At 36.6% G+C, this 26928-nt stretch overlaps 1 protein-coding gene across 2 annotated transcripts in view; it reads right to left on the reverse strand.

Moving 5' to 3' along the window:
* ecpas (Ecm29 proteasome adaptor and scaffold) overlaps nt 1–26928 on the reverse strand; it is a 144806-nt gene that overhangs the window by 27451 nt on the left and 90427 nt on the right. For both annotated transcript variants that reach the window (XM_039759395.1, XM_039759394.1), the window contains exons 16-30: nt 26575–26698; nt 23454–23534; nt 17931–18153; nt 17638–17729; nt 17007–17141; nt 12884–13046; nt 11799–11971; nt 6957–7058; nt 6209–6332; nt 5981–6126; nt 5129–5183; nt 4524–4638; nt 4169–4237; nt 558–675; nt 262–429 (exon numbers count right to left, since the gene is read on the reverse strand). In XM_039759395.1, the coding sequence (XP_039615329.1) occupies nt 262–429; nt 558–675; nt 4169–4237; nt 4524–4638; nt 5129–5183; nt 5981–6126; nt 6209–6332; nt 6957–7058; nt 11799–11971; nt 12884–13046; nt 17007–17141; nt 17638–17729; nt 17931–18153; nt 23454–23534; nt 26575–26698 (1888 nt within the window). The remainder of the gene's footprint in view (nt 1–261; nt 430–557; nt 676–4168; nt 4238–4523; nt 4639–5128; nt 5184–5980; nt 6127–6208; nt 6333–6956; nt 7059–11798; nt 11972–12883; nt 13047–17006; nt 17142–17637; nt 17730–17930; nt 18154–23453; nt 23535–26574; nt 26699–26928) is intronic.

Consider the following 26928-nt stretch of genomic DNA (forward strand, 5'->3'; position numbering starts at 1 on the left):
AGAATATATCTTGAGTAATTACAACTACATTTTAAATACAAATACACTTTGTTTCAAGATAGTTTTTCAATAATATGGTAAAAACATTTCTTTGTATATATTATGTATTTTAATGTGGGAATTTTACAGGTAAATTTTATTTTGATTCACTGTCATTTGGAAAATGTTTCTCCATTCACAAAAATTTAAAATGAATGTCTACTTCCTATTTATTAACATAAAAATATGAGTACATAATATTACAAAGACATGCAAACTTACAGCTGTTTTGTCAGTAACAAGAGCATCCCAGATACTTGTCATTGCCTGTCGAATGGACAAGTTTGGATCAAACTGATATCGATAGAGACGGGGAACAATTTGGGGCAGAAAAGGAGCCAACTGTTCTCCAGCCTTCAGTGCAATCATATTAAAGCCAAATGCAGCTCCCTATAATGAAAGTTAAACTCATGTCTCATTTCAAATGACTACTAAAATATAAACTACATCCAAAGCAAATATCATCCTCACAAATTTCTGGCCAATAGTAATCATATTTATAAAAAAAAAAAAGATACCTTTCGTGTATTCCACATGGCATGATGATTAGCCAGATTCATGAATTTGTAAACTAAGTCAGGCTGATTAAGATCACTAGCCAGTGCACATAGTTCTTTATACGTGGATAAGCCTTCACTAAAAAAAGAAAAAAAAAAAGAAAACTTGCTATTTTAAAATGCAAAATTAATACATTTCTTATGTACAAAAATGCATGTATCAATACTGTGCGTATGCATTTGCGTATATATATATATATATATATATATATATATATATATATATATATATATATATATAGTAATCCCTCCTCGATCGGGGTTTGTTCCAGAACCCCCGCGATAGATGAAAATCCGCAAAGTACAAACCATATGTTTGTATGTTAATTTTAATTTTTTTAATCGCTTATAAATTCTCCCACACTGTTAACATTATTAGAGCCCTCTAGACATGAAATAACACCCTTTAGTCAAAAGTTTAAACTGTGCTCCATGACAAGACAGAGATGACAGTTCTTTCTCACAATTAAAAGAATGCAAACATATCTTCTCTTCAAAGGAGCGCTGTCAGGAGCAGAGAATGTCTGAGAGAGAGAGCAAGAGAAAAGCAAACAATCAAAAAATCAATACATGCTTTTAAGTATGCCGAAGCACCGCGATAAAGCAGCATTTTGTAGAGGAGCATCCGTATCCTCTAGGCACACAGCCTCTGTGCAAACAGCCCCTCTGCTCACACCCCCTCCGTCAGGCGCAGAGAATGTCAGGGAGGGTGAAAGACCGAGAAAAGCAAACAAGCACCACGCGGGAAGCATATCTTATATCATTGAGGAGTTTTAGTTAATATATAATACATGCTCTGATTGGGTAGCTTCTAAGCCACCCGCCAATAGCGCCCCTTGTATGAAATCAACTGGGCAAACAAACTGAGGAAGCATGTACCATAAATTAAAGACCCATTGTCCAGAAATCCATGAACCAGCGAAAAATCCGTGATATATATTTAGATATGCTTACATTTAAAATCAGCGATAGAGTGAAGCCGAAAGTCGAAGCGATATAGCGAGGGATTACTGTGTGTATATATATATATATATATATATATATATATATATATATATATATATATATATATATATACACGTACACACACACATACATTATATATATTTGCAGTTAAGAGATGCACAAAGGAAGCAAATAAGTCATGTATCTTAAAATAGCTTTTATTCCTATGCTTTTGACAACCTGTCAGGTGTTATCATCAGAGGAAAATGATTAGATATACAAGAATCAAAGGCAAAATATAGCAGATGAAGGGTAGGGGTGGAAGGGGGGTTGGATTAATAAAGTGGGATTCGGAAGGTATTGGTCAAAAAGTCTTTTTTATTATTTAGCTGTTCTTCTTTTAAGCCTGCATATGCTTGGTTCAAGCCCAAATTACTGTTAATGGCATTTTAGAGACCCACGATTCAGCCAGCTCTCTGACACTCTTAGTATTGGCCATGAATTTTACTTTCACAGTGTCCCAGGTAAATGTGTGTGTCCGGTGAAACTTTTGTGTAAATCAGAGACCATGGATCTTTCCTTCTGTTTGTATGTTAGACTGTTACACAAGAATAGGCCAAAAGCATCCATGATACAACCTCCAAAAGATATACTCAATAAAAATAGAATAAATTTACTGGAAATGTGCATAATAATGAACCACAATCCGGAGTATGCAACTTCTTCAAAAGACAGCTTTCCACCACAGAACAAAATGTTCCTGCCATGGGTTGAACTTTAATCACAAAGACACCTCCAATATGAACTTCCTAGGCTCCCTGGAACACATCATTCACACTGGAAAGACACCAGCAGATAATGCATAGGGAATAAGGTGCGTGCGCCATGGCCAGTGAGTTACACACAAGACATCTGACTGTCCAAATTTCTAAAAAAAAAAAAAAAAAAAAAAAGAACAGAAGGCTTCAAGATCACTACGGTATGACTACACCAGTTGACAAAGTAAGCGCAATAGTCGTAGTGGACAAACAGCAATATGTTAACACAATTTAGGAAATCTTCTCTCACACCACCACCTATGAGCAATTAACCAGTGACCCTACAAAAACGACCTTAAATAAAATCAAAACCACCCTGGGTAAACTCTGAAATAATGACTGTTAAAAGATTACTATAAAATGTAATCAAATGATGCGATCTGCCTGGCATTCTATGGCCTCCCAAAAATCCACAAGACCCCTTTAAAATTCAGACCTGTGGTCAGCCTAATAGGTGGACCAAATTACACCTTATCTAAAAGACTTTCATATGCACAAACATTTGACATATGACTTGGATTACTCTGCTAATAGCGCTGAGATGGCATTACAGCGATTGAAGAATGTATCCATATACCACAACGCATACCTACACATAGAGAGAGCACATACAATGCATCAAGTAAATAATGGATTTTAAATGGCAGTGACAGTTTTTCACTGAAAAATGTTGACATGGGAAATCCTCCATTGATTGTATGCTGCTATTCAATTTAACGATTTATTGCCTATGGATAACAGCAACAAATCAATTACTAAAAACTAGTGCAGATCTCAAACCTAACATATACTCAAAACTATACACATCTCTCGATTATATAAAAAAATCTTGGGTCGAGAAGAGACTTTTTCAGAGAGAAGAGACAAGACATTTTCAGAGAGATAATTTCACGTTCTGTGAGAAGAGACTTTGTGCCAAGAGATGATTTGAAAACGTAACAGGTCCAAGTGGGAGCGGAAATAAAAGACAAACAGTAGAAGAAGACAAAGAATAGAACAGGTTCAAAAACGTTGGCGCGATACACATGCAGAGCAGGTTAGAGATTATGAAAGTACTAAATTTCGAAAGTCTCAAAAAACTGGTAGTAAAGATTGCATTAGCACTAACAAATGGAAATTATTACTTGGTGAAATAACGGAACAGAGAAAAGAGATCGAATATATGGACATAGGTGATATGACAGAAGTATGTAGATATTGTTTGGCTTTAAACTTTAAGTCGAAGACTTGTAGATTGTCTAATTTGTGGCACCATCAGGGAAAATTAGTGTTTCTTCCCAATGAAGAGACCTATCAGCGAGATTCAAAAGATTTATTGTTTGGTGAAAGTGAAATCCACATACACAAGCGGCAGAGACGCAAAGTTGCTGGCATGTAGAGCAGGCCAGGGGGTTGGCGAGCAGGGAATGAAGCCCCCCAGAGTGTGTGTGTGTATATATATATATATATATATATATATATATAAACCTATACTCATTTTTTAGGAGTAGACCAAAAAACACTGACCAAAGTCAATTATTCCACATTTTAACTTACTCTAATAAAGAATACATTAAGTATCTTTTTAATAAATTAATAAAAAATAAAACCACACTTGGTCTAGACAGAAAACAATACTTTAATTCACAAAACAAATAAGGGGACTATTTTTTCCTGTAAATGCAATGACCAGTCAAACAGAACAAAAATCATTTATCACAAGAATCTGAAAAAAACTAGAATGTGGAGATATACAGTAGCTTATATCATTTCTTACTTCATCTATCTAAAATTATAAATGTAAGGAGAAAAAAAACAACACAAACTTACCCATCAGGGGTTTTTCCCAGCAAACCACCCTGAAAAACCTCTGTGTCTTGGGATACACTGTGTCTGACCCTTCAGGGAAATAAAACAATCTTTTGTAAAAAAAAAAAAAAAAGGAAAGAAAGAAAGAAAGAAAAAAGGATACATAAAGAGAAAAGTTCACTTTTCTTTCTGATTACTTGTTACAGGGCAATATGCCAACAGTGACAATTCAAATATGTGTCAATGTGGTTAACGTACAAAATTAAAAAATGCTAAAATATTTTACCTATAGTTGTACATAAAAATATGTTTGAAACAGCACAAATAGCAGAATTATTAATATATTAATAATAGCATCACAGCAAGTGAACCATACCGCTTTCCTGTCATGAGTGTTTCTACCAAAGTGGACACCAATTCCTGCTGGTCCTGTTCACTTCCCAGCTCATAAACCAATCCAAGACCCTTAGAAGCAACATCTTGACTCAACTCTGACAGGAAAATACAAAAATATAGAAAAATAAGACAAAATACACAAAAGGCTTTACTTTACCACAGTTCCACAGAAGAGAGCACATAGCTTTAATTAATAAAAAATTGAAGAGAACAAAAAACACAAAAAGATTGTGTAGTTATCAAAGTGAACCTATGGTAGTGCACACATTACATCTTTAGTTATTTTTTTGTATTTCTGCCCTGTAAGAAACTAATTTTGCAGTATAGTCACATGGAGCAGAACTATGACGGTCCATGGCTATAGTAGAAATCAATATATAATGCATACTTGAAATTTACAGTACATACTAATAACACTGCACTATAGAAAGAAGCTGTTAAAATCAAATCTGGAAAAATACATGAAAACAAACCCAAACTCTCAATAAACTGAGGAGAAAAGGCAGACTTTCAAACATTAAACAGCAAACTTATCCACTCTTCGCAGTCTCACAGTACCTATTAAAATTATAATGAGATACTTACCATCAGGATCAGATAAAATTGAAACAAATGCTGTCTGTATTTCTTTTAGATGAGTCTGGAAAATATTAATAATTTGGGAATTTTAGAGAGACATTAATATTAGTTTGAAAACATTCTACATTCATAATTAATTTAACATACCAAAGCTTTGGCTGTGGCAAAACAGCTAAAACAAAAAGTACACAAAAAAGGAAAAAAGCAAAGAAAAAGTGGGTACTAAGGGGCCATTTAATAGCTTCTGCCCTAAAAATTGTAGCACATGGTTCTGGATTTAGAAAGACTGGGACCTCATTGTCTCTATTAGGCAGACAATGTGGAAATGTACATGTGTAAGTACTGAATACATCCTCATCTTGCTTTGTATTTTATTTGGAAATAGTACCCATAAATGAGGAACAGCCTTTTAAATGAACAGATCACACTTGGTCAACAAAAAGATTTTAAATTCCTTACTAAGCAGTCATAGTTATAAAAAGAGTAACTATTAAACAAAAATATCATACATTACCTATTGTATTGTAAGCAACATTTTGATCACTTAGAGAACAATCATTTTATTAATGAAAAGAATTAGCAAACATCAAAACGAAAGATTAATTTTTGAAGCAACAAAGGCACATTATCATGGTTTTCTACCCTTGAAAATAATGTTTTTTTTCACATACACATATGTACATTATAAACACATACATGTTTATTGTTTTGCCCAAAGTAGAACTGTATCTACATAATACACCGATACAACATTACCCATTCCATTTACCCATTTTAAATAGTGTAAATTCATATTTTCTAATGTTTAAAAACAACAAATACTAGCAAAAAGAGAAGAAACCTTAGAATGACACTTACTTTAATCTCTTTGTGTTGATTAAGCTTTTTCACCAGTGACAGCAACCAGATACAAGAAGCCTGTCGGACATGAGGATTAGGACTGACAACATGTTTGTTGAGAATCTCATCCAGTACCCATGAAACAACATCATTCAACTTAACTCCTAAACAGAAAAATAAGAATGATGTTAAAAATCTCCGAAGAGTTACCATTTAAAAAAAAATCCTTAATTAAGGAAACTTTACCTTTTGGAGTTGTATACTGCTCCTCTGTACAGGTCCACACATTTCGTGCAGCTACAGAAACAGTCCCTACAGCAGCAACAGTTATTGTTTCTCCAACTGTGAATTGTACTTCTACTTGCTTAGGCTAGAAATGGTGAAATTATAATTTTAACTGAAGGCTCAAAACAACATATCCACAACAGGCAAAACTGAAGCAAAAGAAATAACTCAATCATCAAAGGTACACTTTTCTGCAAATTTACCCCAGTTTTTTTCCTTTTTTAATTTATTTATGGAGAATACATGAAGTAAGCTCAAAAGAGGATAGTTTGTATTTCTAAATGTCATTATTCTTTATTTCCGTCTTTAGTCATCTTGCAGAAACATACTTTTCACTTTAACTTTATGTGTACGTAAAAGTCGTTAAAAAACAAACTATGAAAAATTAAAGGATACCTTTCTAAGGTTTACTGGCACATTACAGTAGAGAGAATGCATAAAATTAGAGAAAATTGAATAATTTGATGAAAAAGTTGCACTTTCTTCCAGACCCTTAATCCTTATTAGAATGGAAATGAATTAAAAGTCAGCACCAGAAAATAGCTTATTTTAAAATGTGTATTTAAAATGGATGAACATAAATATTTTTGGAATTTTGATACACGCAAATAAGCATTCAGGATATAGAAGTTTGAAATTGACATTAAAAAGGCTGACTGTACATGATACATTTTCATAAACCAATTATTTTACAGCAATAAAGCATTACCTCCACTGACTCCATAAGTCCTTGTAACAATTTTTTCTGATATGGAAATTCACCATCACCAACTGGAAAAAATCCTAGTGCCTGTATGGCTCGTTCCTTCATCTGAAACAAGTTGTAGAAAAACAAAATAAAAACATGAATAGATGGATAGATGTTTGTATCATTCTGCTAGAAACAATTCTATAAGACAAAATAATAGATTCAGTTTTGCCTTAGAGGTCTTGCTTTAGAGTTGTGTCAAAGTAACAGATTACTAATTATAATAAGTAAAAATCTGGGATGCCATTCATTAAATTGCTAATATATACACACCCGTTTTCTGCTGATCACAATGAATAATAATATTTCAGCAGCTTGTTTGGGGTAACAACATGTGGGACAGTACTAATTAATATTTTGTGATAACTTACAGTATTCTACATTGCTAGCACAAACTTAATTTTGTTCAAGTGAAAGAATCTTAAATGATTACTCCACCCAAAAAGGTTACTTTTTTCATAAATTACTTTCCCCATGTAGTTTGTAAAGATGGCTTTTAATCTCATGTTTTTGTGGAGAATGGAGATAACAACTTTAATGGAAGCCTATGGTGACCAGTGCTGGACAACAGCAAACAATATCATAAATGAAAGTATTCCACAAGCATCAAGCGCCCTCACACAGGGTCATGCTTTTGAACTAAACAACTGCCACTGCCATTCATTCACTTTTTAAGTGTCCTATTTTCAATTTAAAAGCGTGACTACATGTAAAGGTACTGTTTGTGGACTACTTTCATTTTTCCTGAGGTATTTATTTCAAATATTTTAGTGAATTAATATAGCGCATATTACACCTGGGGCCTCATGTATAAACGGTGCGTACGCACAGAAATGTTGCGTAAGAACTTTTCCACGTTCAAATCGCGATGTATAAAACCTACACTTGCCGTAAAGCCACGCACTTTTCCACGGTACCTCATGCCTTGTCGTACGCAAGTTCTCCGCTAGGTTTTGCAGACTGGCGGCACCCAGCGTCAAAGCAATGGTACTGTTCCTGTGTGATTACTCATTATTTTCATGACGCGGCTTTATAAATACACCAAAACTAACCGCATATTGTTTATTAGTGTAATGCATCTGATTGTAATTAACTCGTAACAATATAATGGTCCAGGGAACAGCCATAGTATTCCAAATACCATAACTGCTTTAGCGTTGTTACTCTCACTGCACCTTCCTCTTCTTCTTATTTTTCTTCTTCTTCTTTCAGCCCCGTTAGGAGTTGCCACAGCGGGTCATCTTTTTCCATATTACTCTCACTGCACCACGCAGAGTATTTATATCACTGTATCTGAGTGTGGATCACGTCAGCAGCTGATCGGAAAGAGAATTATCGGTATACAGCTTCATGGAAACGCTGTCTCAGCCACGGCAAAACTTTTTAAAGCCTTTCCTGTACAGACCTCGCGGTTCAGAAACAGTTTAATCCCAAGAACTTTAAATGCAGTCAATCAAGTGCTCCTTGTAGAACTGTTTGTACTTATAAGTACAATCACCACACTGTAAACTTGCACTACAGTTATAATATCGCACAACCTGAGCCACTTTATAAAGCGCGTATTTACATATGATGACGATATCATTTTTAAGGTGAAATGCAGCAAAATATGTTTGTTAAATTATACAGATAAAACTTTAACTTCATTTAAATAATCTATATTCTTCACTGGGAGTGTCGTTAAGGATAGAATAATTAAACATGTACTACGAAGATATTTCAATGTTCTTTAAACGTTTTGAAGAATCGGCGCTAAGCTTACAGATGGCTTAACGTGTATTACAGAGCTGATTGTATGGCGATCGGTTAATTGGGGAAAGAAAAGCACTGACTGCAGCGACAGCTACGCCAATATATTTTGAATATAAAACAGAAAGAGAAAATAACAACACAGCTAAAAACGCAGCGACAAATTTCGGCAAAAGTTAAATGCTTGTGTCATGAGCACAAGGCAGCTATGCAGTGTTTGCAACGGACGTGGCCATCCACCGTGCATGACATTGGCGGCGAAGGAGCCACCGATTCTTCCTCTGCCCAGTGCCACCACAAGCCTAGAGCCCTGAGTACTGCTGCAATAAATTATTTCATCGAAGTGAAACACATGTTTAATAACGTGCTTTAACTCCTATCATCATGAAAATGACATCACGTATACATCTCAGTATTTTAGTTATTCAGAGAGATGTAATATCACAAATGTAATGGACTCTGTGTCCAGTTGGAGGAAGAGAGCCGGTTTAAGAAGCAAGTAGTGATTCACACGCACAGAGCACAAAGCATTTAACGTGCTACTTTAATTACAATGTGATTTGAGAAACTGGTTAATTAAACGATTTTAAGACGAAGTTTATGATGTTCTACTTTAATGACAAAATAAACTACGTGATTAAAGTGGAAATGTTGAGATTGAAGTTGACATTTCGTGCTTTTTCCCCACTGTGTGCCTTTTTTTCTCTGTACCCTAATAAGCTTTCATATGACACTCTGACAGTGGGCTACAACTCGGCTTTTCACGGCGACTTTGATATGTGACTTCTTTTTTATTTCCGGCACTGTGCGATTTTGTGAACGTGAGCTTTCAAGTTTCTCCAACACGCTATGTCACTCGATCAACTTCCTTTTTTTGATTATACCACGGTTTATTTGAACAAATAGTATGTTTTTCCTTTGCCTCCACTTGGTATTCGCTGAAATTCTTATATTTCCCCCGTGCTTTTCCCATTGTCTTTTCACAGAAGGCTGCGCTTAAGGGCGATTTATATTATTTTGCATATTCAAAGAGGCGTAATTCTGGGAGGAGTTGGGGCGTTACATAATGCGCGTGCACGAGCGTTCGTTTTCACGCTGATCGGGATTTATGTAGCGGAAGAGCGTGGAAGTTAGATACGCACAGATTCCTGCATCTGGATTTTTCTGTGCGTAAGCACATTTCGGCTTTTGTGCTTACGCCATGTTATAGTGCGAGTTCTACACACGCCGTTATACATGAGGCCCCTGGTGAACATATGACTGGATGACTTGACATGTGGATTATGTAACATGAGTAATGGGTGTTTTTTTTCATAGACTTTTTTGATATTGTTTGCTGTTGAACAGCACTGGTCACCATAGACTCCCGTTCTATCAGAAACATTGTTATCTGCATTCTCTACAAAAACAAGAGAATAACATTTTTTCATGGCTATCATTACAATCAATATGGGTTAAGTAACATATAAAGAAGATGCATCATTTTTGGGTGGAGAACTCCTTTAAGCCAGCTACGACAAGATAATGGGAAAATAATCTCCCATGTTACTTGAAAAAAAATGAACTCATATTATGAGGACTAGAATATAATATAAACATTCACCACAGAAATTCTATCGTAATTTCTGTCAAACTTATAATTGTTTTATTTTTCTTTTTTCTAACTTCACACTTTCTAAATTAAGAACGTAATAACCTAATACAGTCGACCCTTGACATACGACCAGCCTGACATGCGATCAACTTGATTTACGACCAACATCTTGTGTTACGACCCGAATGCGGTCATGTGTATCCGCTTGTGCGAATGTAAACAAACAGCGAGAGCGTTCGTAAGCGTTAGTCGGAGCCCAGATACATGTGTTTGTGAATGTAATTTCGGTCAGTGCAGTGATTTATCTATATATTTAATTCACTAAGACCATGGCAAGCAAGACGCATAATTGCTAAGGAAAGAAGAGAAGGTAAAGAAGGTAAAGAAAGCGATTGTTAAGGGATGTAAGCTAGCAGGCTGGCGCAGCACATGATGATGTCATCAGGCTGAGTCAGCACCGGCTTGCTTTGGAGTGTATTATTACAGCAGTTAACAACATGACCAGCTTTGAACTGAGTGCTCGACTACTGTCATTATTAACTTGAGAAACAGCAATCACAATCGAAACGAAGAAGGAAATTATGCGGAAATATGAGAGTGGCGTTCGTGTGACCGATCTCGCTAATATGTACAGCATGTCGAAATCCACCATCTCGACGATTTTACAAAGAAAAGATTTGCATGAGGAGGCTCCTTCTAAACAATAACCACCTTTCATTTCTTTCTCCTCCTCCTTCCTTCCTGCAGCCCAAAGATGTCAAATTAAATGGTGAGTACAGTATGAAATTGTTGTTTCTGGTAGGCTAGGCACTTTTATAACTTTTTGGTTAGTACATTAGAAAAATTATTGGTGTTTTGGTAAATTTTGCACATTATACAACCCTTTTTTTTATGAAAAGGTTAAGTAAGTGTTGCTGTGGGAGGTTCGGAGCGCATTACGGGTATTTCCATTATTTCTTATGGGAAAAATAGTCTTGACTTACAACCAACTTGAGTTACAACCAGCCCTCGCAGACAAATTGAGTTTGTAAGTCAAGGGTCCACTGTATTATCTGAGAAGCAAAGTATAGATATTATATAGAAGCCCAGAATTTTTACGTTTACTTGCATGCATATTATTAAGTACCTAAAGTTGATCAATATATGAACATAAACCTGATCCTCTACAAATGTACACTTGGATAGATACATTATCAGAAATTGTGTCATTAAGGACTTTCACAGTTCTCTCAAATTAATAAAAATTAAAAAAAAATAATTGAGGATCACAGTTCACCCAGGAACATGGAGATTAGGATATAGACCATGGTACATTGAAAACGTCTCTTTAATGATCTTCTTGCTAGTGTAACATACTTCATAGGAAACATTCAAATTTTAAACACTGCTTTACCCGAAAGCTCTTGTTAAGGAGTACTAAATTGAAATATAAATAAGTGGAACAATTGCACCAAACTTGCCTTATGGGTCTCTTTACCAGATTGTACTTTAGCAAGTAAGGTTTCCACCAGAGACAACTTTGTGAAACCAGTCCCTTCTGCAGGGATTAAGAGAGATCCATTCCTTCCAATCTCTCCCAGTGCAGTGCAAGCTGCAATGACTAAACTAGGAGAAGGGCTGTCAAGAAAAGACCCTAGGAAAAATGACAGTTAAATGTTATTGAATGTTTTACAAATTGTTAAACAGTTACAAGCATTTCCTTCAACTAAGAAAATCTTTAGTTGATGACTCGGCAATGCTCTAATCTGGCAGTGATTTTACCAGGTTTTAATCTACTGCAAGGTATCTCAGTCATTCTCCCTACTAATCACCACTAAATGACAGTTCCAATATACTGTAACTGCCTTGCAGTGCATCTCCTTACTGCCCAGCAGCCCCCAATTCTAACCTACTATTACTTTTGTACTGTAATGGAAAATTTTATGTGTATTTCTCCAGAGAGATAACACGTATTCATTCACAAAATATCTGCTTGTTAAAAACGTCTCTTTAAAGAAAATAAATTTCTTGAACACGTACATTTATGTGTATTTCTTTAAGAAATGTTGATTTTTGTATTAGCTTGCAGATTTGAATGCTACATATAGTAATGTATATTTAAAAACAAGAGTCACTGCAAAGCATATATAGATATGTATCATCTATATAGAAAGCATAAGAGAATTACTTTATTGTCCAATATATTTTGGCTTTGCAAGATGGACTCCTAAAATATTGCAGAGATTTGACAGAACCTACATATTTGTACACATTACTAAAACTTAATTTTTCTTGAACAAGCCAACCAATGAACCTCTTAAATTTGCAGCATTTCTCAACAATTCCTTTATTAGAGTCTAGTCTGGAAACATGTCTCTCTCTAAATTACCTTTTAAAGTTTAACTTTATCTTACCTTTTAAACAAGCAAACTTACTAGGTATGAATGTTTACAACCTTAGATGTTTAAAAATGCTAATAAGAAAAAAATCATCTTACTTCTAACAAATATGTTTTGTTCAACAATCAAAAGTTCCAAAATTACTAATGCAAATGAACCATAATTACCAATTGTGCTTGTGACCATCTGAATCAATTCATCATCTCCAAGTTGACTTTTCATCATTGGGGCCATATGGAACTGCGGGCTTTCTGAAAGTTTGTGGCTGGCCAAGTATCTACCAATCATATAGCCCAATGCCAGAATGGCTCCATGTTGAGTTTCTGGATTCTAAAAAAAAAAGTGGACAAAATTGAAATTTGAGTAAACAAAGTAATAATAAAGACAATCAAACTATTTCATTAAAAAATAAAGCAAAGGGAAATGAAAACAAAACTGATGGCCATTATTACAATGATGCATATCCTCTCTCTGACATTCTTAACACCAAGTACTTTCAGGCAACAAATTATTTAGATATATATAAGAAATGCTTCTGGGTCTCTTTTATGATTAACTGTAATACACCTTTATAGTGCTTCAAGGTGATTAAGTTTGCTCCTTTTATCTTTAGTCAAGTCAGTAAGTTTTTTTTTGTTTTTTTTTTAGCAATTATGGTGTGTATTTTGGGTGGGGGTTGTTGTTTATAACAATATGTATTTATTCATTTACTTATTACGCTGCTGGGAATATCTAAATATCCCCTTTGGTATAAATATAATACTACCTATCAATCAAAAAGCTTTTTAGACAATTTCAAAAAAGAGAACTACCGATATGAAGCTTAAACCAAAAAAACTTTTTAATACTTAAATATGTTAACTCACTGTTCCAGAACCTTATGTGGAAATCCAGGCTGAGGCTTTCTATGTGGAATTTACACTTTTTCCAAGTGAAGTGCACAAAATTGAATAGCCTGTTAAGTATACCCTCTTCTAGTTTTCTTTATGTAAATAATACTCTATTTATCTAGCCTTATTGGACATGTGGGGACGAAAACAATATGTTTACATCTTATTAAGAGTGTTATTTTGCAAGAATAAATGATTTCGAGAGAGACAGTGAGAATCAGTCCAGTCAGATAGCTCCAAATGGACTGTTACTATAGCCTGCATCTCCAGCAGCTATACCAAAAGGCAGTGTCTACTGATGATTCTAGAGATGACTGCTTTTTGTATATATTTTTCAATTATTATACTAAATAATAAAGATTTACTTTGCTTTACTAAAGTTAAAGCTGTGTAGAACGATAATGTCTATTGATGACTGAAATGTAACAGTACTGCTAATGTTAGCCAAACAGGCAAATTACAGTAGTGGCCAAAAGTTATAGCAATGACACAAATGTGTTTTGAAAAATTTGTGGCTTCATTTTTTATGATGGCAATTCACAATGTTTTTATATTATTATGCAGAGTGATCAGATGCATATGAATTTATTGCAAAGAGTTGTACAGTATTAGCAAAAAAAGTTAACTGTATCACAAAAACCCATTTTCACTTATTTTGGCCCTGGCACAAAATGATCAGCTAAATGTGTCCAGCAAATGCCAGGACTGTCTCCTCTTGAGGAGTCAGCTACAGAATCGTGTTGCCACCAGTGCAGAGCTCACTCAGTATTGGCAACAGGTTGGTGCGAGTGCATCTACATGCACAGTGAGGCATAGACTTTTGGACAATTGCTGTGTGTCAAGAAAGGCAGCAAAGAAGCCACTTCTTTCCAAGAAAAACCTCAACAACAGACTGAAATTCTGCAGGAAGTACAAGGAATTGACAGAAGAAGATGGGTGCAAAGTTACTTTTTCAGATGAAATCTCCTTCCAACTGCTTGGGACATCTGGACAATCAACCCTATGCTGTGCCAACAGTGAAGCATCCTGAGTCAAACCAAGTGTGGGGTTGCTTCTCATCGAGGGGAGTAGGCCCACTCACAATTCTGTCCAAGAACACTGCTATAATTCAAGAATAGTATCAAAACGTCCCACAAGAGCAACTTCTCCCAAAAATCTAGGTGCAATTTGGTGACGATCTGTGTATTTTCCAGCATAATGGAGCACCATGTCACAAGGCAAAGTGATAACAATGTGCCTTGGAGATAACATTGAAAGTCTGGACCCATAGCCTGGAAACTCCCCAGATCTTAACACTAGAATTACCAGAGCCAACGAAAAAACCTTAAATCCCTTCGCACCTCTCCATCAGCCTCTTTTGTCTTCTAAATGTGTCGATATACCCAAGCAGCTTTATACCATCCCCCATCGCCTCAGAATGGCCAAGAAGTTCTCCCAGTTCCTGCCTTGATTGATTATCTAGGAGTGAGCTACTCAGAATTGTAAGGGGAAATAACTTGATGTGCGTTTTGTGTCTAAACAATCTATGTAAACAAATCGTTAAAACAGAAACGTTTTCATGTTTTAGTAATAAATGACAAAATGTACACATGAACTATATAATATGTAAAGGCTGATGACCAATATCAAATAAACATTTCCATAAAAAGGGCAACTACAATATGAGAGCTTCTGTGGTGCAGCGGTTAGAGCTGTCGACTTATAATCCAAAGGTCGTGAGTTCGAAACCAGCTTCCCTGCAAATTTACTGTTTTGAGTAGTGAGCTGTTCTTATTGTTACTATTATACAATAAAAACATACATTTCATTTCATTTCTCACTCTTATTTTCTCAGTCACGATCACGATATAACGTCCAATGTGAATGGGGATAACTGTAGATTTGAGTGGTGTTTTGAGACAATGGAACTGGAAATTCTCTGATCTGGAGAATACTGGTGAATCTGCCTTCTTTGTATCTCACCGTCACTTGAATTTTTGTAACAGGTACACATGTCCTAAACGTAGAAAGAACGGCCCTTGGGTGTGTGTGAACTGTTAACATTTGAATCTGATGATTGCATTTTTTGTTGTATAATAGTAACAATAAGAGCAGCTAACTACTCAAAACAGTAAATTTGCAGGGGAGCTGGTTTCGAACTCACGTCCTTTGGATTATAAATCGACAGCTCTAACCGCTGCAATACAGAAGCTGTTGTATTGTAGTTGCCCTTTTTATGGAAGTGTTTATTTGATATTTGGCCATCAGCCTTTACATATTATATAGTTCATGTGTACATTTTGTCATTTATTACTAAAACATGAAAAACTTTTCTATTTTAATGATTTGTTTACATAGATTGTTTAGACACAAAATGCACATCAAGTTATTTCCCCTTACAATTCTGAGTAGCTCACTCCTAGATAATCAATCAAGACAGGAACTGGGAGAACTTCTTGGCTGTTCAGAGGTGATGGGGGGGGATGGTATAAAGCTGCTTGGGTTTATCAACTCATTTAGAAGACAAAAGAGGGTGACGGAGAGGTGCGAAGGGATTTAAACCGGAATTATGAGTTTTTTCGTTGGCTCTGGTAATTCTAGTGTTAATCTCATCGAGAACCTATGGTCAATTCTCAAAAAACAGGCGGACAAGCAGAAGCCCACAAATTGTGATCACCTAAAAGCACTAAAAAGGCAAGAATGGGTCAACATCAATCACGATTTGGCCCTGAGGCAGACATCCAGAATGCCAGAGCGAATTGCAGAAGTTATGAAGAAGGGTCAAAACTGTAAATATTGAATCTTTAAATAAATTTGATGTATTTGCCAATAAAAGCCTTTGAAACTTACAAAATATTTATAATTGTTCTTCAGTATAACATAGAAACTTAAAAATAATAAGAAAATGCTGAAGCAACAAAGTTTCTAAAATACAACATTTATGTAACTGTCAAAATTTTTGGCCACTACTGTAGACAAATAGTAGGATGAAACTAATATTAGTAATATTGACTTAATGTATCCAAAATACAGAGGATTCCAGTTTGCACTTATATATAGAGAAAACATGGGTACTAACTCCAAACCCTGGCTACTTTTCTAATATAATAGATTACTTGAAAACAAATTCTTGCAATCACAGGAGTATGAACTACTATACCTGATGTGAAATTTCTACTGCCATATGCTCAGGTTTCATATTTACTATTAACTGTCTATCAGCTAAGAAGTAAAAACTCATGTAAGGTTCATTCCACGATGGTAAGAAGATACTGACTAATGCGACATGCTGAAAACTTGATGACATTTTTATTTTCATTAATAATATCTCAAAGGTAAATTAAATTTTAAGGTTAGTAACCTGCATAAAACTGTAAACTTAAGTACACGAAACAGAGATATAATAGACTAATGAACTTACATGATTATCTTTTGTAATCTTAATAAGGTTCTCCAAAGCAGTTTTCAATTCATTTCCATGCATAGTTGATACAACAACAGCATACAGCTGGGCAGCCAACTCTCTCATATCTTCTTTATTTGTATTCATTAGGGACTAAAAACGTAAGTAATATTAGAAGTGACAGTATACTAAAAAGGTAACAAAACCTATGCAATTTTTCAACGTTTTTAAGATTTAATAACTTCATCCAAATGTATGCCTTCTTTAATTATTATTAATTGCACTTGCAACAATTATTTGTTAATTTACTGTATATTTAGGAATCTTGTAATTTCCTGGTCATGAAAAATTCTAATCAGACAGCTTCCTATGCTTGTATAAACATGGGAAAAATATTTACAATAGCTTGCTGGGATGTTCTCTAACTTCCCCATGACTGTGCTCTGGATAAGTGGGTTTGGAAGCTGGATGAATTGATGTATGGGGAAAAAGTTATATTAATTAGTGATTATTAGTTTAATAAAATAGTTTCACAGCATCAAAATGCAAAATGGGGGGGCGGGAGAGGAATCCAGCTTGGGCTAAATAAATTACAGCTAGAATTAAAAAGAAAATGTAAACGGTAGCAAAAAGAATAGTATCATTTTACCTTTATCCAATCAATTTTGTCAGTGAAACCAACAGCGAGCTCTTCAGGACAAACTGAAACCACTTCCAGCAAGCAGTACATTACTGGCACACCTAAAAATGAAAATAAATCAAGATTTTTTTTTTAAAAAGTCATCAAGCAATTATGAAGTCAACTGAAAGCCATATATATATATATATATATATATATATATATATATATATATATAATATATAAATATAAATATATTGGAAAAAAAATTTGGGAATGACTATCTGCATCAGTACACAATACATTTACATTGTAAAACTTACCTCCCGTGGCAGAAACCAGCTGATGCAGAAGTTCCACATAGATCAAAACAGGATTTAAATTGGACACTCTGTTTGATGGGAATGAATCATCTTGTGTTTTAGTAAGCAGGTTTTTAATATACCGGGCTATGACAGGAGCATTATCTTGCATGTCAGCTATACTCTGTGAGGTGGGCATAGCTCCAGCACTGTAGGCAAGGCACATTCTTAAATACAAGATAATCTGAAATAGAAAATAAAAGGTGCATTTAATTATAAAACACACATTATGCAAAGCAATACATTTCCCTGACATTTTTCTTACATGATTTTCAAAAATACAATTCTTTAAGATTTTCCAAAAAAATAAAAGAGTAATGGTTGAGCCCTGGGGAATCATCCTATATAAAAGTATCTGTGCTACCAGACTGAAATGGGTTGAAATCTAAGTAATCATTGTAGACCACAGCATATTCAGTGTTAACATCTGCAGTGCATCATCTATTGGAATGTATTTTGTAATATTACCACTGCTTTTATGATTTACATACTAAATTTTTGTAATGCATATAGTTTAAAAAAAAAAAAAAGCACTGTAGTTTTCTTTCCAACAGATGGCGCCCTACAAACACTAGCACTGCTTTTATGATTCTTAGGAATTAGATTGCTGAATTACTTCAACCTAGATTAGATCACAAATACAAGCGGTAGAAACAAGCTTCCTTCCAATGGTGTCTGGGCTCAGCCTTAGTGATAGGGAGAGGAGTGCACACATTCAGGAAGATCAAAAAGTAGAGCCACTGCTTCTCTGCATCTAAATAAGTCAGTTGAGGTGGTTCAGGCATCTGAACAGGATGCCACCTGGACACCTACCTGAGGCTGTGTTACGGACATACTGGAGAGATTGTATCTCTCAGCTGTCCTCTGAGTGCCTCAATATCATCCTGGAAGTGTTGATGGAAAAAGGGATGTCTAAGCATCTTTGATCTGACTGCTGGTCCCACAAACCAGACCCGGATCCACGTCAGAAAATGGATCAATGGATGAATGTTACTATGGAATGTGGTATATGTTACCAAAACGGGATGGGGCTGGGGGTCTGGTGACTATCTCTTACTGTGTTGCATAATCAGTAATGAAACACAGTCATTCACCTATTTACAGCAGACTGAGTTGAGGCTATTCATACTTATGGGCGAGGTCCATAGGAAAACAAATGTGTAATTTGTAATGTTCTAGAGATTGTCAAAACCACCTGCTACAGGATGCAAAGGCCATATTCCTTTAGTTCATCACATAACTGCTCCAATCTGAGCAGATGGTTTTCACTTTTTCCATCAAAATGATAGAAACCCCTTATAAATGATTCCAAATCTTTCATTATGGTAGTTATTAGTTATTGATCCTGGGAAATGTGAACTCACTACCAAATAAGATCAACGAACTGGCTGTGCTGGTGAAAAATGTCAGGACCTACAGAGAATGCAGTTTGTTGTGTTTTTGTGAAACGTGGCTAACAACTAGCATCCCAGATGCTAACATGGAGCTACCCGGGTTAGCACAGTTAGAGCGGACAGAAACGCAAATACCTGCGGGAAGCGGAAAGGAGGAGGACTCGCTCTCTATGTGAACACAAGGTGGTGCAACCCTGGACATGTAAACGTCAAAATCTCCACTTGCTGCAGGGACATCGAACTGTTGGCCGTAAGTCTGCATCCCAATTACTTGCCCAGAGAGTTTGAACATATCATTGTTGTAATTGTTTACATCCACCCTCGCGCGGATGTGGAGATAGCAGGTGACATCATCCACGCCGCTGTAGCTAAACTACAAACACAGCACCCCGAGGCGCTTGTGCTAATCTCTGGAGACTTTAACCATGTGACGCTGGACAAAACATTACCTGCCTTCTCCCAATATGTGGATTGTAACACCAGGGGAAATAGGACTATTAACCTAGTGTATGAAAATTTTAAGGGCACATACAGCGCCACCATGCTGCCTGCGCTTGGGAAAGCAGATCATAACCTGGTTCTGCTTCAGCCTCACTACAAACCAAGAGTGAGGGAGCTACCTACAACCACACGCTTATTCAGGAAGTGGTCCCCTATGGCAGAGCAGGCTCTGAGAGACTGCTTTGGAACTACAGATTGGGATATCCTGCAGGGGTCACATAGCGAGAAAACTAAGGAGGTTGTTGACTGCAGTACCGACTACATCAACTTCCGTATGGACATTGTAGTTCCAGTAAGAACAGTATGCTGCTATGCTAAGATCAAGCCATGGATTACAAGTGACATCAAGGGCCTTTTGAACCAGAAAAAGGGCTTTTAAAGGAGGTGATCAGCATGAGCTTAAGCGCGTGCAGAAGGAACTCCGAGTCCAGCTCAGGGCGGTGAAGGAGCAGTACAGGAGAAAGCTGGAGCAGGAGTTGCAGAATAACAGCATGAAGGAAGTGTGGGATGGGATGAAGATCATCACTGGCTGCAGCTCGAAGCGGGGTGCCACCACTAAGAGAGACGTGGAGAGAGCAAACCAGATGAACAACTTCTTTAACAGGTTTGGCCACCCTAACCCACTCTCTTCTCGGAGTACTGCACCCTCCACCCATCCTTGTGCTGATACCAGCATAGGAGAGAGTTTCCCTCCACCCACAATTACAGCAGCACAGGTAAGTAGAGAGCTGAGGAGACTTTGTGCCAGCAAAGCAGTGGGTCCAGATGGAGTATAGCCACGACTGCTGAAGGCCTGTGCGTTGGAGCTGAGGAGTCCTCTACAGCGTATCTTCAACCTGAGCCTGGAACAAGGGAGAGTCCCGAGGCTTTGGAAAACATCTTGCATCACCCCAGTCCCAAAGGTATCACATCCTGATGAGCTGAATGACTTCAGGCCTGTCACCCAGAGGTCACATGTGATGAAGACCATGGAGCGGTTGCTGCTTCAATACCTGAGGCCACAGGTCCGCCAAGCCCTCGACCCTCTGCAGTTCACATATAAGGAGAAGGTGGGAGCGGAGGATGCCATTATCTATAGGCTACACCGATCCCTCTCCCACTTGGACAGAGGCAGTGGTGCAGTAAGAATTATGTTTTTTTTGGACTTCACTAGCGCCTTCAACACCATCCAACCTCTGCTCCTCAGGGACAAGCTGACAGAGATAGGAGTAGATTCATACCTGGTAGCATGGATCATGGACTATCTTACAGACAGATTTCAGTATGTGCGTCTCGGGAACAGCAGGTCTGACATTGTGGTCAGCAGCACAGGAGCGCCGCAGGGGACTGTACTTTCTCCGGTCTTGTTCAATCTATATACATCGGACTTCCAATACAACTCAGAGTCCTGCCACGTGCAAAAGTTGGCTGACAACACTGCTATCGTGGGCTGCATCAGGAGTGGGCAGGAGGAGGAGTATAAGAAACTAATCAAAGACTTTGTTAAATGGTGCAACTCAAACCACCAACAACTGAACACCAGCAAAACCAAGGAGCTGGTGGTGGATTTTAGGAGGCCCAGGCCCCTCATGGACCCCGTGATCATCAGAGGTTACTGTGTGCAGATGGTGCAGACCTATAAATACCTGGGAGTGCAGCTGGATGATAAATTGGACTGGACTGCCAATAATGATGTTCTGTGCAAGAAAGGACAGAGCCAACTATACTTCCTTAAAAGGCTGGCGTCCTTCAACATCTGCAATAAGATGCTGCAGATGGTTTATCAGATGGTTGTGGCGTGCACCCTTTTCTACGAGGTGGTGTGCTGGGGAGGCAGCATAAAGAAGAGGGATGTCTCATGCCTGGACAAACTGGTGAGGAAGGCAGGCTCTATTGTAGGCATGGAGCTGGACAGTTTGACATCCGTGGCCGAGCGATGGGCACTGAGCAGGCTTCTGTCAATCATGGAGAATCTACTGCATCCACTGAACAGTGTCATCTCCAGACAGAGGAGCAGCTTCAGCGACAGACTGCTGTCACTGTCCTGCTCCACTGACAGACTGAGTAGATCATTCCTCCCCCACACTATGCAACTCTTCAATTCCACCTTAAACATTAACATTATACAAAGTTACTGTCTGTTATACCTGCATTTTTATCACTCTTTAATATTTTTATTTATTTATTTATTTTATCAGTATGCTGCTGCTGGAGTATGTGAATTTCCTCTTGGGGATTAATAAAGTATCTATCTATCTTATTATTATTATTTCACAGGGTCTCACATGTTTTCTGACTCTTGGAGGGTCCTTTAAGGTTTGTTTTTATCAGCACTGTTCCATGTGGGTAATTCTTATGCATTTGGCCTATGCCGCCTTCTGCTAACTGACTCTGCATGCAGCTGTGGGTACTGAAAGATCATTTTGTGCTACTCTGTACCGACAGTTGAAGTGTGCATACAGGTGACACACAGTAGACCCACAGAGCTTCAACTACAATGACCAGTGCACTTTGTGACAGACGTATGTCCAATTTGATATACAGACAAATGGTGTGTGCCACATGGAGCTGTAAGTTCTCAAATGACTGTAATTAGTCAATAGAATACACAAAAAATGAACAATGAAATTTGTTTTGATAGGTGTACTTTTTATACAGTTAATGCTCAATCAAAGTAAGGGGGTAATGACAGTAACTGATAATCCAAAAATTACATTTAAAATGATTTTAAATCAAAAACTGGTTAAATTGATTTAACATAAAAAGTACATAAGATACATATGAACACATTTATTATTTTACAAATGTCTCCAAAACAATAAAAATAATGAATATGAATAATAATGAAAAATAATGAAAAAAGAGTAATACAGTGAACAATGAATATGACATTAAACCAAAAAAAAAATACTTCTGTAAATGATGTATTAAACTGAATACATGTTCTTCTGCACTGGTCTAATATTCAAGTATGCTTAAAATCACGTAAGAAAATGATGAGCTCAGTAGTTCTAAGAAATGGCTAACAGCTGAAGAACATTTAACAGGATCTTAAGTAACAAAGACCTGCTAATGGGCTAATGTTTCCAAGGGAAAAGCAGCTAATCTGGTGTTAATGTGAAAGTGAAAGGAAATGACATATAGAGGATCTGTAGACAAAAAGCACAAATTCCTTAACTATGATATCTGTATACTGAGTCAAGATGCAGGTATAAGCAAGCAAACAAACAACTATGGATCATTTGACTAGCTTGCTTGTTTTATTTTAGTTATTTTTCTTTGATGTTAATGAGAAATACATGAGGAAGCAATAGTCTAAAAATATAAATAAAATTCCCCAACTACATTTCAGGAAACAAAAGAACAATCACTCCAAGATATATCCAAATTACATGCTTATTCTTAAAGAATACGACTGATTTTTGGGTCTCCTCAGCACATCTGTTAAATGAAGAAACCCATTTCAAAAAATATGAAAAAATAATTTTCAAGAAATGCCCATAGTGTGCACTTTGGACAAACTGCCTGTTTCAGGTCAATTGTTACAAATTATGTATCATGTTTAACAAATGAATGAGAATTACATGCACATAAAGCAATTAGGAATTACCTCTCCAAATGCAGAAGGGCTAAAAGGAAGAGTGGAAGTTCCAACTATGTATTTTGCAGGAGTTTTCATTCTTTGTAAAGCCTGAAGGGAAAGAAAGAATCAGGTTGAAATTGAAATCTATCTTTACACAGCAACTTCTATGTCAATTAAGGTCCATAAAACAGCAGAAAAAAATTGCAGAAAGTTAAACAAGATGACATTATGGATTTTAATACTATAAATAATCAGACAAATTAGGAAAGTGTAAACTGTAAGGAGTATCTGGCTGTCTATAGGCTACCATGGACAAGGACACCACTTGAATGGCATAAGACATTGGTTCTATGAAAGAGCGAGAAACAGAGAGAGTTGGGCATACACACTCTGAGCAGGAGCTCTTGCACTTGTAGAAAGTTTCTGATTTAAAAGACACTACATACTGCATGCATGCTGTGTACTGTACCCCAGACAGGGAAACACCATGAGGGAAATGTGGCCTTGACAGAAAAATGTAAGACACCATTAAAATGGAAGGGGGCAGGTGACCTAGTAAGCCTGACCTAGCCCTCCAGCAAAAAGAGAAAAATGTGAGAGAGAAAACACCAAAGGTGGCAGCACCTGTTGATTACTAAGGGGCACACAGTACCAGAAGGGAAAGTATAGGATTAAGCTGTCTCTCTGAAGGAGAAGGCAGATGAGGTAACATGTTGTTTCATTTACTTTTTCAATACTGAGATGAAAATCAAGGATGTTCTGGGAGTTTGTAAGGTATGCCAAGATAAGATTCAATATAGCATTTACAGTGGACTCAAAATATTCAGATACCTTCCCTTTCTCAGTACACTTTATTGTGTTGTAGATTTAATTGAAAATGAATAATTAGCCATTTGTGTCCATCAAACTGCACTCAATAACCCATAATGAAAAAGTGAAAACATGTTCAGTGCAAAAGTCTTGTATTAAGACAGTTAATTTATGTTTTTAGATTAAAATGTGCTTTTTCTATTGACATACTAGACTTTTAAACATTCCTTTTACAAAAAGAAAAGCAATGCAATAACATATCTGAATGTCTAACATAGCATTTGACCACTTTCCAGTTAGAAAATGTGTGAACTGTGGATTCATATTGCCCAGTGCATGACAAGCAAATACTGTATAAGAAAGAGGAGCTAACTATCAATGACTTGCTATTTAGGTTGAACCAAAGCAATTAACTCAAACAGAAACCACTGTGTAGAGGGAATAAAAATGAACAATGGACAACCATACTAAAAAGGTGAGGTTGCAAGAGATGTGGTAGTTTACCCTGCAACAAGACACAAGTTGGTCATTGTGTATCTTATCAAGGTTTCTCCAAAGGAGAAATGTCACGGCTGACAGGTGCTTCCAAATGTGCTGCCCAGGCTACTCTACAGAAGCGTAAACCGCCTAGGCCGGGGAACAGAAGAGCAGTGGTTGGTCATAGAAAGGAAAGGAAATCATGTTTAGCAAATGATAAGTACATCATCAAGCTTACTTCCCTTCAAAATCGGAAGATGTTCTACACAGCTACTGGCCCAGAAATGGCAGAAAATTCTGAGACCCTGGTACATTTATCTACAGTCAAGAGAAGTCTTATAAGAAATGGTGTTCATGGAACAGTTGCAACCAAAACACCATTCTTCTGAAGTGGAAATAAAGCCAAATGACTCACCTAACACACAAAATCAAAAGGACTGTGGTGCAGAAAAATGTTAAAACCTGGACTGATAAGTCACAATTTGAATCTTTTGGCTCTGTTACAAGGCAGTTTATCTGCTAGAGAATGATATATGAATAAATAACTGCAGGCAAAAGTGAAGAACACAGGAGGATCTCTGCATGTTTGGGGCTGCATTTCCACAAAATGTTTTGGTGATTTGATCAAAATCAATGGTCACCTCACTGCTGACAAGTACAGGCAAATCTTTTCCATCATGCAGTAATCATCAAAGAGGCATCTCATCAGTCCTAACTTCACTCTGTACTCTCCAGCATGACACTGACCCTAAACACACAACACTGAACAGGGAAACCTACAACATATGGCATTGTCCTAATAGAGCCCCCTTTTAAACACCATCAAGCCCGTCTGGGATTATTTGTAGAGACAGAAGTCTGCAATGCAGCTGTAGCAAGTTCCTCAAGAAGCTTGAAACAACTTACCACATCAATATCTTCAGAAACTACATGCAAAAGTATCTGTTTGTAAATATTTTTAAGGCAGAATTACAGCTGGTTTTAATGCAAACAGTTGTCCCGCCAACTACTAATTTGTAAGGAGGTTTGAGGAAAAAAAATATATTCAAGACATTTCTGAAAGCATTTCTGCTTTAAAGCATCTTTTCACAAATGTTTAAAACATTTGCACAGATACTGCATATAGACAGAAATAGCTAAAATAAACGAAAAAGAGTTAATTATTGTAAGGGATATCAGTCATCATTATCATTCATTATCCCACCTGCTATATCCTAACACAGGGTTAAGAGGGTATGCTGGAGCCAATCCCAGCCAACACAGGGAGCAAGGCAGAAAGAAATCCCCAGGCAGGGCACTAGCTCACCGCAGGGCTGTCAGGGAGATGACCTGTCTAATTGTTTCTTTTGGTGCAGAAGTCTCTAACTCTGACTTAAGACCATTCTTTTGACTCTTACTGCCAAATCTTTTAAATACTTCTCACAATTTTTTACTGGTTATCTGACTAAAAGCAAATACACTTCATATTATTCTGTACTTGCAAAATAACTACCAATAGTTTACTTGTACAGAACTTGAAAATTTCTGCAATCATTTTTTTATGAACATCAACACTTTCCCAATTGTTTGTCTTTATTTACAAGATATTTGCATGATATTTAGGAAAAATACCGTACATATGACGTATATATTTTATGTAATCATTTGCCTTGTCACTACTGCAGGACATATCTTGCATTAAACAAATAGTTCTATCGGATAGACATGCCAGAAACTGTTCATTTGTTGCCAAGAATAATAAAAAGTGAGCATTACAAATTTTGGGACAATTACAAAAAATATGAGTATATTTACTGTAAAGTTCTCATGAAAATGAAATAGGATGAGAATTTTGTTAATTCAAGCTGATTATACAATTTACCTTCTCGTGAATGTAGCTGACCATCTCTGGAAAAGGAGGAATAGGTTTTACAACTGTATTGTCTGTTGCCTGGGCTGAAGGTGCTCTCAGAACTCGCTGAGCTTCACCATGAACTTCTTCTCGACTTCAAAAAAGATGGAAAAGGTGAATTAAATGGATAAATAGCTTTCAGTTACATTTAAACTGCAGGTACATTGCTATAAAAATTTAAAGCAAACACTGCCACCATGACTAGAATCAATAATAAGAAATATGTTTGTAAAAAATTACTTAACATTTTATTCAATGACTAGTGTAATTCTCCTCTTAGCTGTTTACCCAACAATTAGTACTAAAACATCAGTGCCAAAAGGT

The sequence above is a fragment of the Polypterus senegalus genome, chromosome 7 (assembly GCF_016835505.1).
Source record: "Polypterus senegalus isolate Bchr_013 chromosome 7, ASM1683550v1, whole genome shotgun sequence".
Taxonomy (NCBI): domain Eukaryota; kingdom Metazoa; phylum Chordata; class Cladistia; order Polypteriformes; family Polypteridae; genus Polypterus; species Polypterus senegalus.